This window comes from Protomyctophum bolini, assembly GCF_963924005.1.
Source record: "Protomyctophum bolini genome assembly, chromosome: 14".
Classification (NCBI taxonomy): Eukaryota; Metazoa; Chordata; class Actinopteri; order Myctophiformes; family Myctophidae; genus Protomyctophum; species Protomyctophum bolini.
The window spans coordinates 14,883,241-14,900,181 of NC_137875.1; the positions used below are offsets into that span (position 1 = coordinate 14,883,241).

Below are 16,941 nucleotides of genomic sequence, written 5' to 3' on the forward strand. Positions count from 1 at the left end.
CGTAGGAGGAGGAGGGGAAATGAGAGGCAAAACAAATGTCCCAACAGATAGGGCTCATCTGTATGACAATATATGACTGGGGATTCACAAAATAATTCAGTTGAACCCCTAAGAGAGAGCAGGAGGATAATGATGCAGAAGACAAAAAAAGAAGCAGCTGTGGCCCGTCTGAATGCAGGAAATGCCAAAATTACAGTGCTAAATAACTGGTAATTAACCAAAGATATTTTGATAACGATACATAAACAATAACCGACTTAATCTGTCTCATGTTGGTTAACACGGACTGATCGAAAAGCACTTACAAGTGAATATAGTTTAACTCCTTAAAACACCTTATCCTCTGATCCCCCGCTCCAACCTTATGAAAGGTTGAATATACCTTATGATTCTATTCTACTTACGATATTGCATTGTAGTGTATTGTACTGATGGTAGTAGTACAAATGGAAAACCAGCCCCTGGGCTTTTTTTGTGTTATCCTTTTAGCATAAACTTTGACTGTGCACACTGTAATTATATTAATAAAGTATTCATTCAATAAAGTTTATTTTTTATATTATATACATTGTATTGTAGATTGTCAATTTCCACTATGCATCGTCTCTGTCGGGCCAAAGCTGATACTTTTCAGGATTTGAATTCATACATGGAAAAAGCACAAAACGCATCGCTTTGCACCCCGTCTCTAGTTTGTGTATCTGCTACTCGTGATACTTTGGTGCGACGCATAAACACAATAAGTTAAAATATGAAGATGAGAGGTTCCTGCCCGATAGCACTTAGGATACATTTTTCAAATCGTTCATGAATCGTAATCGAGGCAGAACTCTGGAATAATCATGATGTTTATTTGATATCGGCCCAGCCCCTAAATCTTTACTCCACACATTGGGCTCACTAATGAGCAGTATGGTGCCTTAAGGAAATTGGTACTAAATTAAATTGTGGTGAAAGCTGGACGGTGCGTGTGGAACCGGCCTACGGTCCGTGCTGTGCTGTGGCCACATGGCTGAACCAACACAAACTCCAGCCCATAACTCTGTTTACCACACAGCGCAACAAATCTACTTTCTGGGACCTAATCAAATCCGGTTTTTAAAGACGTTATCGTCCACAATACTACCGACCCGACACAATGTAATTGGATGTTTGTTAAACAGCGTCTTACCAAATGCGTCCTGAGCAGGGGAGTAATGACAAATAATCAGATCTGGTGCTCGGAACAACCACGACAACAACAATTAGGAAAGCATTACAGTGAGAGATTCATGTCATTCAACGCCATTTTGTGTTTGGTTGTGCTATGATCTTTTGATATTTAGTAGACTCAAAATAACTTTTCAGATGACTAAAATATGACAAACTAATGTATTTAAAAGACTATGACTTTTTTTTGATTTTTCTTTATTTACCCAGGGTAGTAGCTGAGCACACGTGCTCATTTTCAGCAACGCCCTGCACATACACAGACAGACACACGCATTAAAACCTTCGAGCTGACCAGTACAACCACAGTCTTATACTGTTGGCCACTAAGCAGCTCCACTGGAGCAGTTGGGGGTTCAGTGCCTTGCTCAAGGGCACTTCAGCGGTGTTGGGTGAGTGATGACCAATCACTTCCCGACCCTGATTTTTCCTGCCCGTCCGGGGAATCGAACCGGAAAGCGGAAACCTTTCGGCAACAAGAGCGCTCCTCTAACCCTCTTAGGCCACCACTGCCCCGAAATGACTGAAACAACATCAGAATTTGCCGTCAAAATTAAATAGTGGTGTACATCAGCGGTTCCCAAACTCTTTAGCCCGTGACCCAACAGAGATTTTAGGTCTCCCCGGGAAAATAGCAGATCTACAAGCTCACAACGCATCGCTTTTTACTAAAAATAATTTAAGTTTTTAAATGATAATAATTCAAAACTAAATGCAGGAAACTAAAAAATAAAGGGACCCATCAAAATATGTCTGTGACCATCTATCATGAGCAAAATATAAAGCGGAAGTGGAGCCTCCTCCCCACTTCCGTTTCATCGCGCAAATTTATCCTAATATAAATAGAAAACATCTAATCATATATAGCTTGTTGCTTAGCAGAAAAGGAAATAAAATAAAATAAAATGTAAAGATATTTAAAAATGTATTTTCGTGAACGGAAAATAGCAGCTTCCTTACTAATTCCTTACTGATTTCGGGAGGTGTAGTTCCAGACTGTATATAGCATTCGGAGATTGTGGAATAGTTGTCTGGCTATGCGAGACTATCTACACATGTACACAGCAATGGGCCGGCCCCCGCCCCCCCCCCCCAGTGACATCTAAAAGTTGAAGACGACCAGTAAGGAGATGGATGGCTGTGCACTGTGTGAACCCTGCAGGCCACCGTAGACACTCATTTGTTTCAATTAAGCTGCACAGGGCTTTCCTCTGCCAGTTAAAACACACACACACACACGCACACGCACACACACACACACACACACACACACACACAGGGTCTGAGTAGGCGCAAACAGAAAGCACCAATAACACACTCCTACGCTGACGCAGACTTGGAGCGGTCTACATCGGTGCCCTCCAAACAGTGCAGGGTACTTTATTTTGTTTTGTTTCCTAGATTTTGTCATTCATAAAATAAAATATAGTAATAAAAAAAGGAAAATTATATATATATATATATATATACACAGTAAAAATAAATAAATAAAACAATTCGGAAAGAATTTCATGAATAATAATTTTAAAAAAAGTCAAAGAAATTTGGGGGAAAAATATTAAGTAGTGAAAATCAGCTATTTTCACTAGTTTGTGTCCCGGGCAAACATCTGATTTCTCATTTGGGGACCACCAATCTGATAACCCATCGGCAAATAAAGCGTCCTCTATTCCTTGACGTGAGTCAACAGTCTGTCTTGAGAGGACCGCTGATCTTTACAGGGACTCTACTGTCATTTCAGTGACACAGAGAAAGGGAAGACACTGAAAACTGAGAGGCTGCACTAAATTTAGCACAACTTCTAGGGGTGCAGCAGTCAATCCAACAAATCAATCACATTATTTTTTTCATTTTTGTTAAAATAGTGGAATATCTACAAGCTCACAGCGCCATGCAACGCATAGTGAGCTTGTAGATCACTGTTTTTGCACTGGGCACTGCCGAGCCGTGCGACAAAGAATAGAAGAATGCTTAATGCCATTTTTTAAACAAAAGATAACAATGTATTTCATATTATTTGATTAATTGAAAAAAGTAATTGACAGAATAATCGCTAAGAAAACAATAGATTAACCCTAACCCTGTGAGAAGCTACACTTGTCACTACAACTCATTGAAAACATCTTTACGATCTTCTGGGAAGGGGGTGACAGACTGCATGCATGTCATTGGCTTGTCCATCTGGAATTTCCCCGCGGGGACCAATAAAAGTGTATCTTATCTTATGCGAGCGAGAATCAATTTTAAAATGGTGGCATTTATGTTAAGTGACGCGAAAACATTGGCGTTTATACAACCCTTCACTGAATGACTGCCAGGGTCTGAGTGGAATTGGGGAAAACATCTGTTTGGTATTTTCAAGGCACTAGTGCCCCCTTATGGACATAGTTATGTTTACCCTCATCTGGATGCTAGGATCACTTCTATCCTGTACCTAATGTTCCCAAGCACTGGGTTTTCAAGAAAACCCAAAATGCAAAACTGCAAATGCAAAACTTTTCATTAATTAAAAATAAAATGTAATAATATTCTTTCTTCTGTACTTTCATAAAGAAATAAAATAAATTCCATAAATAAGAAAACAAATGTTTTAGAAGTAGTGAAAATAGCCGATTTGTGCCACGTTGTGAGCTTGTAGATCTGCTATTTTCACTAGGTTGGGTCCCTGGCAAACGGTTTAATTTATTTTTTGGGTCTTGAGCTGAAAACAATTGGGAACCACTGCTGGAAGCACTTAAACCAGGACCCTCTATTCTTAGTAAAAACAGACCTGACTTGAAACTGTGTAACTTGTGTTCTTTTTATTGTATCTACACCAAAAACAGTGTGTGAGTCAAGACCGAGTGTGTGTGTGTGTGTGTGTGTGTGTGTGTGTGTGTGTGTGTGTGTGTGTGTGTGTGTGTGTGACCGACGGGTGGCGAGACTGAGTCGAGACCAGATCTGTTTTTTCACTCATTATAAGGTGCGAGAGCAGGCGGGCAGGTCAGCTACACTACATACATGTTACTTCATTTTTCATTTTTTTGACAGGGATAATGTACATTAATCAACACGTAGTTTTTTCTAATTTGATAATGTAAATGGCCAGCGTTAGCCAAAAGCAAATTTTCATCTGTATAGTCCCTGAGCAGGCTCTTAAAACAAGATAGCTGTCTTATAATGTTAATGTGAATGTGCTCCTCATAATATGGGTATGTAGTGACTTGTGTGAGTCGTGACTCGAGTAGACTCGGTAGGGGAAGAGTCCCGAGTCCCTTGGTCCGAGACAGAGTCTCAAATCTAAGTCAAATTAAGGGCGAGACCGAGACCAGACAGAGTAAAATGAAAATGTGGACTCGAGACCGGACTCGAGATGAGTCGAGGACTTGTGTAATACAACACTAGATCGGTTATTTTCACCTTTTTCTTTTGGGAAATTGTTATCTACAATGGTATGCCTAAAGTAGGGATGCCAGGTTTTGAGTAGTCAAGTCTAACTAATACTTTATATTTGCATTGCTTGACAAAAAAAAAGAATAGACTTTCAAGTCATGTGCAAGTTAACTTAAAATCGATTCTTCTCAGTTGTGCAATGAAGTACAAATTGGACCAATGATGCTCCAATGTCACATACCAGTGAGGAACTGTCATTGATCACCATGAAACGTATGCATCTCTCTGGCTGCGGCATTGTGCAGCAATGAAGCTGAGGATCAATGTCTGTTAAGGTTGAATCAGTCTCTAAGTAATGGCTTTACCACCAGGAATTTGCAAAGGTGTATCATCTCATTTCTTAGAATGAACACTGAACACACTCAGATAGACCAGTGGTTCCCAAAGTAGGGTCTGGGGACCCCCAGGGGACCTTGAGGGAGTTCCAGGGGGTCCCCAGCTAAATGATACTTTGGAATTAAATGGACCCTTATGGGTCTGTTCCCCCCCTCCTGCTCCCATCTGGGAACTCTCAGGCAGACTCGATGCTCCTGCCAATCAGCGGCAGCTAGAGGCGGGCATGTTTGTGGCATGGTTACCTGTAGAAGTTGATCTCGGGGTAGTTGGCGTACTCTGACTTGCGAGAGTTACGTCTGGGGAATGTGCAGAAGAAGGCGTTGGCGAGCAGACAGGCAATCTGCTCCTGAGACAGAGTCAGCGAATGGTTCCTCCTGGCCTTCAGCAGGGGGAGGGGCTGCGACCACAGGAAGAGAGAGAGAGAGAGAGAGAGAGAGAGAGAGAGAGAGACATACAGGGAGGCTGGTGACGAAGTGATTGGGCACAAATCCCAACCGTTGGAGAGGACCAGGGCAGGGCGGATTACAATTTGCAATGTAGGCATTTAGCAGACGCTGTTATCCAGAGTGACTTACATTAAACAAGGTACAGTACACGATCACATAAATAGAATGCAGTGAGTACAGTGTATCATCGCAAAGAAACTATACGATACCAGGTAAACAATGGACCTAGCATCCATTCTATGTGAAGGATAACAGGTCAATAATGCACCCAGCAAGTATCACCTGTCTAAGTAAGTTGGTATCTAATTCACATTCTTCACTTTTGTGGTGAAGAAAAAAAAATAAAAAATACAGGGAGAAAGTGAAGTCGTCTTCAGACTACGGTGGATTAGGGGGAGGGGTAAAGAGCATAGACATGAGGATAAGATAGTCAGGACAGATGTGAGACAGACAGACGTGGGTTGAAACGTGGTCTCTGTGGGGTGGACGACGTGGAAGAAGATAATTAGCTTAGCGATCTAGGGAGCAGATGATGCAGCCAGCCAGCCAGCCAGCAACGTTCTATTACATAAATGGGTGGCGGTAATTAACCCATTTAGACCTGGGAATGATTCTACAAATGCCTTCTAAATCCTGACAGTTTTCTGAAAAACCTCATGTTCTCAAACATTTTCATGTCAAAGACATCTGAAAATATGTTGTTCCAAGGACCCCCCAGAAGCAAATATTTTAGTTAAAAACGTTCGCTCTGAAAGAATAAATATTCAAAGATTTGCACCACATTTTTCATGATTTTTCAAAAATAGCAGACCTACAAGTTCATATGAGCTTGTAGATCTGCTATTTTTCAACAGCTAAAGCATAACATAATGCTTTAGAACACCAAAAGGGGTTCCCGCCCAGAATGGGTTAAGGCTGTGGCGCTTCTAGCCTCGTTCCCAGTCTGAACCCACGGGGGTCCCATTCATCTAACACTGATTAGAGCTAAAGACCCTCCAAGGCCGTCCTATAATGGGCAATCAATAAAAGCGCCTAATAACAGGCATGCGTGAACATTCGTCCAGCCACTAAATGCTGACGAGTGAGAGGGAGATCTCGCCATGATGCGTCGTCGTTATACGTCCACAATGAATAGTGGGTATTTATTACTTAGTTAACCATTTAAACTCTATACGTTGCGGACCGACTGGGGTTCCCCTGGGGGTCTATACTATAAAACTGTTTTTAATATTTAATATCATATTGTCTATATCCCTCAAATTATTTCTAATGGTTTGAGCCTCAATCACCACTCTGATATAACCAGCCCATGGCATTTCTTTCTGGACTTTGAAAGTAGTTTTAGCTTCAGTACCACAATGTCCTGAGGTGGTGGGGGTGCTGATATGCAGATTATTTAATATTTGAGTCATTATAATACTGATGCTAGATTAAACCAGGCTTGTTTCCATTCCATACCAGCTTGGAAAATCAACAATGGTGGACATTGTAAACAAAGCGAAAATGCTAATTTGGAACTGAAGACTGAAGAAGAGGAGGAAATATACAAAGTAGGGTGACATTGACGACATCACGATGAGGACAAAATCAGTTCCTGAGAGCAATTTCCATTAAAACACCTATATGATATGAAAGCCTGATTGTTCAAAATTGGTTATTTGTGGGAATAGAAAACACATATGGGAGCCCCAAAAACACAAAATAAATTGAAAAAGTTGTTATAGGTCATTTAACTTGGTCCCCACTTTTTCTCCCTAGTCTAGTCTCCCTACACTCTCTTTGCCAAAAATAGCCACGCTTGTAGATCTGCTATTTCTTTCACCAGACCAGTGTTGTTTTTGCCAGCAAATTTAAATTTTGGTTTTCGTCATAGGTCTCTTGAAACGTTTTAATTTAGTTTTGGTCACATTTTAGTCACCTGGAATGTTTTAGTGTTTAGTCTAGTTTTAGTCGACTAAATATCATAAGATTTTTGTCGACTAAATCTACAGGTGATTTAATCGACTAAAATGTATTTTGGCATTTGGTATTTTTGATGCCGTCACAATGGCTGATTTTAAAATTGCTGAAAATAGCCGATCTACAAGCTCACAACGCGTCGCAGCGCAACACGTTGTGAGCTTGTAGATCTGCTATTTTCAGCATGCAACCAAGTGTAAAATGACTTATACTGGATGTCTTGTCCACTAGTCCCTTCATAACATTTTAGTCTAGTTTTTATTTGTTGACGAAATTGTCAATATATTTAGTCTTAGTTTTAGTCATCATAGCTTAGTTTGAATTTTGTTTGTTTGTTTGTCAGTGAAAAAAAGGTAGTCGACGAACATGTTTCGTCTTCATTTTCGTCGACGAAAACAATACTGCACCAGACACACGGGAAACGCCACAAAAGCCCTACCATTGTGCAGAGACGAGGAGCGCTGAGCGCCAGCTTCACCATGGCGGGCAGGACGACCTCGAACAGGTGCTGTGCCTCACAGTGTTCCAGACACTGGAGAGAGAGAGAGCAGTGGAGAGAGAAGGCAGACATGTTGTTTAAAACGGGCCACACTACCCCTGACTGTGCCCAGAACCGTATCATGGAAGAAGAGAGCGATGACATGAATGGCTGGTCCAGAAGATGTTGTCTGGGAGACAGACAAGCAGACTGTATGGGAAGAGCAGTCAACAACATATAAGCTTGGTTTTTACACCCATGTCAAATGGAAGTGCAGCCAACATACCTCCATACGTATGTGACGAGATTTGACAGAGAGCATATGCCATCGTGCAAATTGCAGCTTTTCACCAGAGGAGAAAAACTAATTTTTTTCTCCAAAATGAGTTAATAGCACACTTACAGTATTTCAGACATACTAGTATGAAATAAGTGTCAGAGCTGAAATCGACATGTAAATATCAAATAAATGCTTAAACATGTAGCTAGGTGTAATGTTAGAGACCACAGAAGTGAACCTTTCAAGCCTGTTTTCTCAACTGTTTTCTGCAAGACATTACTCTATAAGCCATATCTTAAAAGAATAATTATATTGCACGCCACTTTGTACATCGATTTTTCTATATAGAAAGATATATCAACACACACACACCGGTATATATATATATATATATATATATATATATATATATATATATATATATATATATATATATATATAATCATGTCTTCCTCATCAAAGAATCACCAGCACAGCTGGTCAAATAAACCAGGACTAGCCTGCCGTTTGTTGGGAAAAAGCCCAATACTTATGATGGGTGTAATATCCAACAAACAAGCCTCAAGTCTCCTATATCGTCACTGTCGGGTGGAAAACGTGCATGTCCAAAGCAGCTCCTTTATTATTATTATTTCTTAAAACAATCGCAAATAGTAATATAAAAATAGCAAATCTACAAGCTCACAATGTGACACGTGCCGCTGTGAGCTTGTAGATCTGGCATTTTCACTACTTTTGTAGTGTATGATGAAGTAGTAGTAGGGAATTTGTTTAAGGAAAAAAAAGGAAATATGGAGATGCGAGGTTTCTGCCCGGGGGACACAACACTCTCCGCCAGCTGAAGAGCGCGTGGTATGGAGGCTGTAGAGGACTAGAGGTCAGAGAGAGACAATATTTTTGATCATAGAGAAGAGAATTCCCAGTGTGGGCAGATATTAAAAATCACACCCGTGTGACGTGAGGGGCGCTCTTATCGTCGTACATCATCCAATAAAAGTAATGAATACATTTCCTCATAAATTAATTTGTCAACTGTTAACTTTTAACCATCAGACAATGTTTTTTTTTTAAATGATCACACCCGTGTGAAGTAATGCTAATATATTAAAGTCTAACTCATGTTACTTTGATTAGGTGATGTAAATGATGATCTAAAACAAATTCTCTTTATTGTTAATGGCATTTCATGTTTGTGTTGGGGACAAGATTACGTACATTTTCCCCTCATTGTCAATGGCATTTTTAAAACAAACATTGAACTAAAAACAAACATTAAACCTGTATATAGGAGAGGCTAGTGCCCCGCAAAAATATACAAAATAATTATATACATAGCCATAAAATATACCATAAAATGGTATATTTGTATATATACATACATTATCAACATTAGTTGATTTGCTCAGACACATATGACGTACTGTAACTTCTCCTTTCATTGTCAACGTTTGTAGTAGCTAGCTGGCTGTTGTTGGTTACGTAATCAATCTATGTTTTACAATCGTTTATAAAGACATGAGTTCCATTGAAGGGGCAGAAGACCAAACTATTCAAGCAAAGTTTTCAAATTAGGGAGGGGCCTATGTAAGCGACTGAGGCAACCACAACTTTTCTAGTTATTATTATTATTATTATTATTAGTGTGGTTGCCCAAAGGGCAACTAGACTATAGTTATTGTCACACTTTTTATATCATTATTATTCTTGTAGTAGCTAATTGGCTGTATGTAACCAATCTATGTTTGGCAGAAGACCAAACTATTCAAGCGCATGATCACAGGGGTAACGTGACATTGTAATTGGCTGACAATATTAGTGGGAGGGGCCTATGTAAGCGACTGCGGCAACAACACTTTGCAATTTTCAAAATTGCGACCTTTCTAGTTATTATTATTAAAGCAAGGACTCCAATAGCCTATTGTAACTCAAGTAAAACATTGAGTGAGCTACTTCTTCTTTGACCAGGGAGTATATACCCTTTGGTGGTTGAGTACTCAATGTCCACCAGCAGCAGCAAGCAGAGGCAAAGCAAGCCCAGTCCCGTCCAGTCACGACACAGAAAGTTGTAACAGAACCCCCCAAAAAACTCTCATCAATCCTCTGAAGCTCGCTGTTGGCTCGCCGCTGCGAGCCCGGAGCATCCATACATACCGCCAGCCTACAAAGCTTAGCTCAGCATCCGTCCAGAGATTCCCTCTAAAATAAACACCCAGTTATTCCATCATAGGCCCAGGCGCAGATTTACTACGCAATCACTTATGAACGTATCGGCTTCCGAATGCCAGCGTCATCAATCACCATGCCTTATTCCATCAAGGTTAGCCTGGACAAGCATCGCCTTGATTAAATGGGCTTTCTGGAACCAAATGCAAATGGCCAATCGCGGTATAGAGGGCGAGGGAGAGGCAGGGCCGGCTTTAGATTTTCGAACAGGAAGGAAGTCTTTGGCGGGTAATTTGGCCAGGGGGCATTTATGTGACTGCAGAGCAGGCCTGACTAAACGCTGTCAGAAGTAATGAGCTGGCAGGCATCATAAAGCGCTCCTCTGGGGGTAATAGATGGTGGTGGGTGATGGGGAACGCTGAAATAAGACCCTCTTCACGTGGCTTAATGCGGCCAGCTACAAGAGTGACACAGGGGCGCGCATGAACGCACACACACGCACGCGCACATACACACACACAAAATAACAAGTCTTGTACATTAGCTATTTTTGAATAGCTCAAGCATAAAATAGGGCTTAAGTTGTTAAAATAGTATAGCCTAATGATACGCAACTGATCTTCCATCCATTCTGGTCAGTCATAACTATTTCATTTGGAGAGAACCTTTATTTTATACCATAATTTCACATTTTGTAAAAAAGTATTTTCTACTACAGTATGTGGCCATACTTACACTATGTTTATCATCTTTGTATGAGGGAACAAGAGACAGTGTGTGTGTGTGTGTGTGTGTGTGCGCGTCTACATTTAAGTGAGTGCTCCACACGTGAATATGAGCCAGCTGCATTGCGTTGCGTGGGCTGCAGCAGGCTCAGAGTTGTGACATTCATCAGAAGGCGACACTGTGACACTTTCATTTGGGAGTGGAGACACACTAAGACAATTTACGGACAAGCCCTAATTTGGATTCCATTCCATTCCCCCTCCCCCCCACCAGCCATTACACCTGCAGTGTCAATCACGGAACCGGGGCCATTGGCTCTAAGCCACATCTTGACAATTACCCTCGCTCTGCACAAACGCTCCTCTGGATTTAATAAGGCCTGTTGGGCTGAGAATGCCACTTACAGACTACAACAACAACTTTGTATTGATGGAATGTATCCTTTCTTTTCTTTCATCGTTTCTTATCTCAATATTCTCCATTCACTACAACATTTTAAGACTATATTCTAATCTAATTCTAGTCTATTAAAAATCTTTCCATAATCTTGTCGAATATCTTGTAGTGTATATGGGAAGTGCCACAATTTTTGTATTTTTCCAGTTTTTCATGTGTCTATGAGGTGACAGTACTTCATTAGACACCCTGGAGTTGTTTTTATGTGCAATGGTGTATTAACTTTGTATTTAGGGTTTCTTCCTGGAGGCTGAACCCTTGGCAGTCAAACGGGCCAATGAAGTAAACAGTAATATAGTGACACCACACTATTAGCCCCTCCCCTAACCCCTCCCCCTTTATCATACAACTACAGCTGTGGGTGCAGCTTCAGTTCAGGTGGATCACCACCAATCACCACCCACCAGGCAATCCAGGCATACTTAATGAACTGGTGGGCGTGTCCACATAAAAGCATGATTTTAACAAATACTGTACACTTTTTGGAAAAAGTTCTTCCCCCTTATATTGTAATAATACCTGATGATCATGTTTTAGGGTGGAAGAAAATGGTGGCACTCCATCTTTAACATTTAACCCTCCGTGATACTACAGCGTCACACACAAACGCATCAGATCCACAAGCTCGAAACACAGCCTGACCTATGGTGTGATGTCATGCTGTACTTTTTATTTGCGTTTTTTCTATTCATTTGGTCATTAAGTAGCATGTGTAGCATGTGACAACTGTGATTGTGGGGCGGCGGTGGCTCAGGGTTAGAGTTGCTGGTAGAGTTGCTGGATGGTAACCGCAAGGTTGCCAGTTCGAACCCGGGCTCCCCCTTGCATGGTTTCCGCCGCCATCGGTGTATGAATGCATGTGTGAATGGGTGAATGTAATGCACAATCTATGTAAAGCGCCTTGGATAAAGGCACTATATAAATGCACCATTTACCATTTTTACATGTCAAACATTTTCATGATTCTGAATCCATTCCAAGCATTAGTTTTGCACGAAAAACACTCCTTGGCCTAAATTTGGCCATAGCCACTTGGCAAAATGTGCCCAAATGTGCTGACCTAATCACATTTGTGCTGACCTCATCACATTTGTGCTGACCTCATCACATTTGTGATGACGGCTATGGTCGTTTTTAGGCCAAGGAGTGTTTTTCGTGCAAAACAAATGCTTGGAATGGATTCAGAATCATGAAAACCCCCTAGTTTGTCACATGCTACTTGCATGATGACATAGCCTTATATTGGTTGTCTATGGTGTGGTATACAAAAATGTCCATAACTTTTTTTCGCGATGTTTCCGGCAGAGCAGGCCTCTCATTCGGATTCTGTGGACCTTAATGACCAAATGAATAGAAAAAACACAAATAGTAAAGTACGGCATGACATCACAGGTAAATCCTTAACCGTTGAGCTTTTGGGCCTGTGGCTCATGAGGGTTCCACCCGACAGAGACTGTGGGCTCCATTATGTCCATGCTAAACCAATTTTGAATAGTTCAACTAGCTGATCTACTTTAACACGTTGTGAGCTTGTATATTGGCTATTTTAACTATTCAAAAATGTTTTTCAAAATAGTAAAAAATTAATAAAAATGGGCAAAGTAGTTTAGGGATAAGCCCAAAAAAATAACGTCAGACCTACATTAGAAGTGAATTAGAGCCTGGCCAAGACGTCTGTCTGGTCGATATATTGACATTTTCGTCTATTTTTGCCAACAATCATTCATATAATGTATCCATTGTGTGCACAAATCATATGGCGGCTCAATGTCTCCAGATTTGTCCTTTTAAATTCTTTCAACGTGTTCAAAATGTGTACCTCGTTAGCAAGTGAAGTAATGCATGTGTGGGTTCGCTGTTCAAACCTTGACCACACATGAGCGCCAACAGGCTGGCCTTGCTAAATGCCTGGGCAGTGAGGGGGAAACAGTGGATCCTCACATCAAGGCCATGAGTGGACAAACAGTAGCAGCCCGCTGATGCAAACACACCTCCTGGAAGCAGCCTGCACTTTCCTGATGGCCTTACTTAGCATCCTTATAGATTTAATGGGCCCTCTTAATTAAATTGGATTGAGCTGTAAAAATGGCTGGGGCAGCTATTGATCTGGCAAGCTCTCTGCCTTACTTGGAGGAATTATTTCAAAGAAAGGGAGGGAGGGAGGAGGGTGTACCGGCCATGGACACAAACTCCCATGCAATTAGCACAAGGACCACGGACAAAGATCTGGCTCGCCTATCCATCTGCGAGTGGGATCGTCATCAGCATAACGTACTCGGAGAGTATCCATTACAAGAATCGTTTCGTTCTCACAATGGCTCTAACCCGTCCGTGAACTTTCCCCCCGGACAGATTTATAACCGACCACACGCCGTGACTAAATGCAAGTCACCCAAATTAGGTTTCGTTCAGGAATGGATTTTGTGTCCATGTAAAGGGTGTGGCTGGTTGATTCTGTAGAGCAGTGCTTTCAACCCTTTTCATATCAAGGCCCATTATTTATTTAGCATTTGATGAGATTTAACCTTGCAAACCCGGAAACGAAAGAATATTTTGTTATCGTTGGACAAGATTTTGTCCAAAATCGCATGCTGTATTGATGTGGGACCAGAGCAGATATATCAGGGAAACGTTGATCAAAAATAAATTCTTCTACATTCTCTGTTTAACAATAATTTAACTCTGAATGAAACCGGACCCATAAGGGTTTCAATTTTACACTCGCACACGAAGATCTAATAAAGGGCCCACTTGGTTACCAACTCTCCATCATTAGCTGGGGACCACCTGGAACCCCCTGTGAGGCACATCTCAGTGGCCAAATCTGCCAAACCTCGCACTGCAACTTTGACCACCCAGTTCATGAATGAGCCAAAGACGCCTGGACCAATGGGCGGGACTCAGAGGCTTGCACATGACGTCGTAGAGAGAGACTAGACACGGGAGTGAAAAAATCCCATCCCATCCTGTAGAATGTCTCCCATCCCATCCTGTAGAATGCTCTCCCACTCCAATCTCCCTCCCGTTTTTTACTTTTCGTTTTTTGTTTAGTTTTATATTAATTAGTTAGTCATAAGGAAAGGCAATGGATTGTGTGTTCTCCTTAGATTACTGTGTTTTATGCAGTTTTAATTCAAAAGACATGGCAGCATGCAGGAACAGTTAATCTGTGGTAATATAATGAGGCAAATTGAGCAGTTGAGACGAATAACAGTCTAAAGCCCTAACCCCACCAAAGGGTCGAGACGTTTTAACATTGTCCCAGTGGTGTGATTATGTCCTGTTGCACGTTGACGCACGTTGACGCAACTCCCAAGTAATTCAAAGCATGGAATTCAATGGCCCAAACCACACCAAAAGGGTCACCATGCAACTCCTTGCAACCGTTTGGACCCAAAGAGTTGCGACCCTTTGGTGTGGTCCATAGTGTATTCTGACCCCTCCCCGAAAGGGCCCATCTGTCCCTGACCCCTTATCCATCATTTATAAATTATGGATAATTAGTGTGGACTAGACTGTTATTCGTCTCAACTGCTCAATTGATGTATATGCGCTGAGCAAGCAACTTCATTGAAATAAATGGGCGGGCATTTCCAGTTTGGTTCTCTGGGTATTATATAGCTCTGTGGGTGAGAAACGCTCACATTTGTAGTATTATTGCTAAAATGAAAACAAGCCGGGCCGTTTGTCTATGACACTGCGCGCCATAAAAGCCTTCATGAGGTCTCAGGCAGGCCGACCTTCATCATATCTGATGACGGTTCAGTCAGCCCAACCCAAACATTTCTGTGGTTATCAGAGTGCTGTGGCGTGCCCCCTCCCCCCTCCCTCCCCCCTGATTGAATTTCATGCCATTACACTGGATCTTCAAGAGCCGGCTGAGTACAGCGTGGGCGAGAGAGAGAGAAAGAGATAGATACGGAGACAGAGAGAGAGATTATGATAGGGAGGGAAGGAGAGAGGGAGAGTGAGAAGGTGGGAGGAGGAGGAGCAAGAAGAGAGGGAGAATGAGATGCAGAGAGAGAGAGAGAGAGAGAGACATTCCCTCCCCTGTAACAGCTGTTGCTGTCACGCTCTGTGTCCATGTGTCCTAAGTGGAAAGCCCTCAGTCAGCATCCAGACTGGTACCAGTAGCAGAAGGAGAGGATGCACACTGCTGGGCTAACAGCCATACACTGAACACTGTAGAGCATCACTATAGGGGTAGGGAGACCATTATCTGTCATAATAGTTTATTAAAAAAGAAAATGCTCGCAATAATTAATCACATTGCAGAGGTTTTAATTTAGCCTTTAGTGAAATTGTTCCTCAAACACACTGGACCCGAGTTGGCAAATGTTTGACAAACGTGGCATTTTAAGAGTTTCAAGCATATTCCGATAATCACGATAATAGCGTTAATCGCAATTATTTTGGCCTCAATAATCGTGACATTGAATCTTCATATGGTCCCATCCCTGAGCATGACTCAACTCAACAATGACTTACTTAGGACATAATTCTAAAAGAAAATCATGTCAAAGAACCCACCGAGTGGTGCGCTACGAGCTTGTACGTCTGCTATTTTTGAACAATCTTAGAAATGTGGCGCAAATCTTTGAATATATATTCTTTGAATGTTTTTAACTCAGGTCTAAATGGGTTAATAAACAGAAAACACATTTTCAGGTAGGGATACCAATTCCCTCCACTTAGGAGAGAGAACTTGTACGAGGATACAGGAAATGATGACGCAAAGAAATAACGAACGGACGAACTGGAACACACCATGAAACAGATAAATGGGTACACCTGATTGGATTAAATTGGCAACCCTCCTGAAAACGTATTTTCTGAAGAGCTTGGAGAGAGAGCTCTGTTACTGAACAAGCACTCTATAGCAATCATTACTATTAGAATGAAATAACACTTTTCCTACACTACCCTCAATAACATTTGTACAGCAGCCTGGTGGACAAAGTACTCAACCCCAATACTTAAGTCAAAGTATAGACCAAGGATATAAAAGGTTAATCAACAACCAAGTGAAAGTTGCTCTGTCCAAATGTGATTGTTTACATGAGTTAGTACTGGAGTACTTGCTTTATAAAATATGTTACAGGGGTCTGGATCTTGTGCCCATTCATGTCTATGGTCTTATGCATGTTTACTGTGTTTTAGAGTTCTTGTCATCTGCTAAATTGCCCAGTTTGGGAACATATTAATGAACTTAATGAACATTCAGTGATTTGGAGAAAAAAAAACCCGGTCAGCCCCGGTAACAAGATACACACATGCTCTACAGTGGGGGGACACGCAACAGGCCAACAGCACGTGCACCAAGGCCCGCCCCACTCGATCCTGATTGGAGGAAGGCCCCCTCTATCCTGATTGAATGAAGGCTTTCTCTCCCACCACCGAAACGGAAACTAAGATTTATTTTACCCCTGCGTTTCATAGGGAGGAACAAATTATCG

At 41.5% G+C, this 16,941-nt stretch overlaps 1 protein-coding gene across 3 annotated transcripts in view; it reads right to left on the bottom strand.

Moving 5' to 3' along the window:
• The window catches only part of parga (poly (ADP-ribose) glycohydrolase a), a 62,440-nt gene that overhangs the window by 34,238 nt on the left and 11,261 nt on the right, over positions 1-16,941 (bottom strand). For all 3 annotated transcript variants that reach the window (XM_080781921.1, XM_080781920.1, XM_080781922.1), the window contains 2 exons: positions 7,822-7,914; positions 5,220-5,374 (listed from right to left, as the gene is read on the bottom strand). In XM_080781921.1, coding sequence (XP_080638047.1) covers positions 5,220-5,374; positions 7,822-7,914 — 248 coding nt within the window. The remainder of the gene's footprint in view (positions 1-5,219; positions 5,375-7,821; positions 7,915-16,941) is intronic.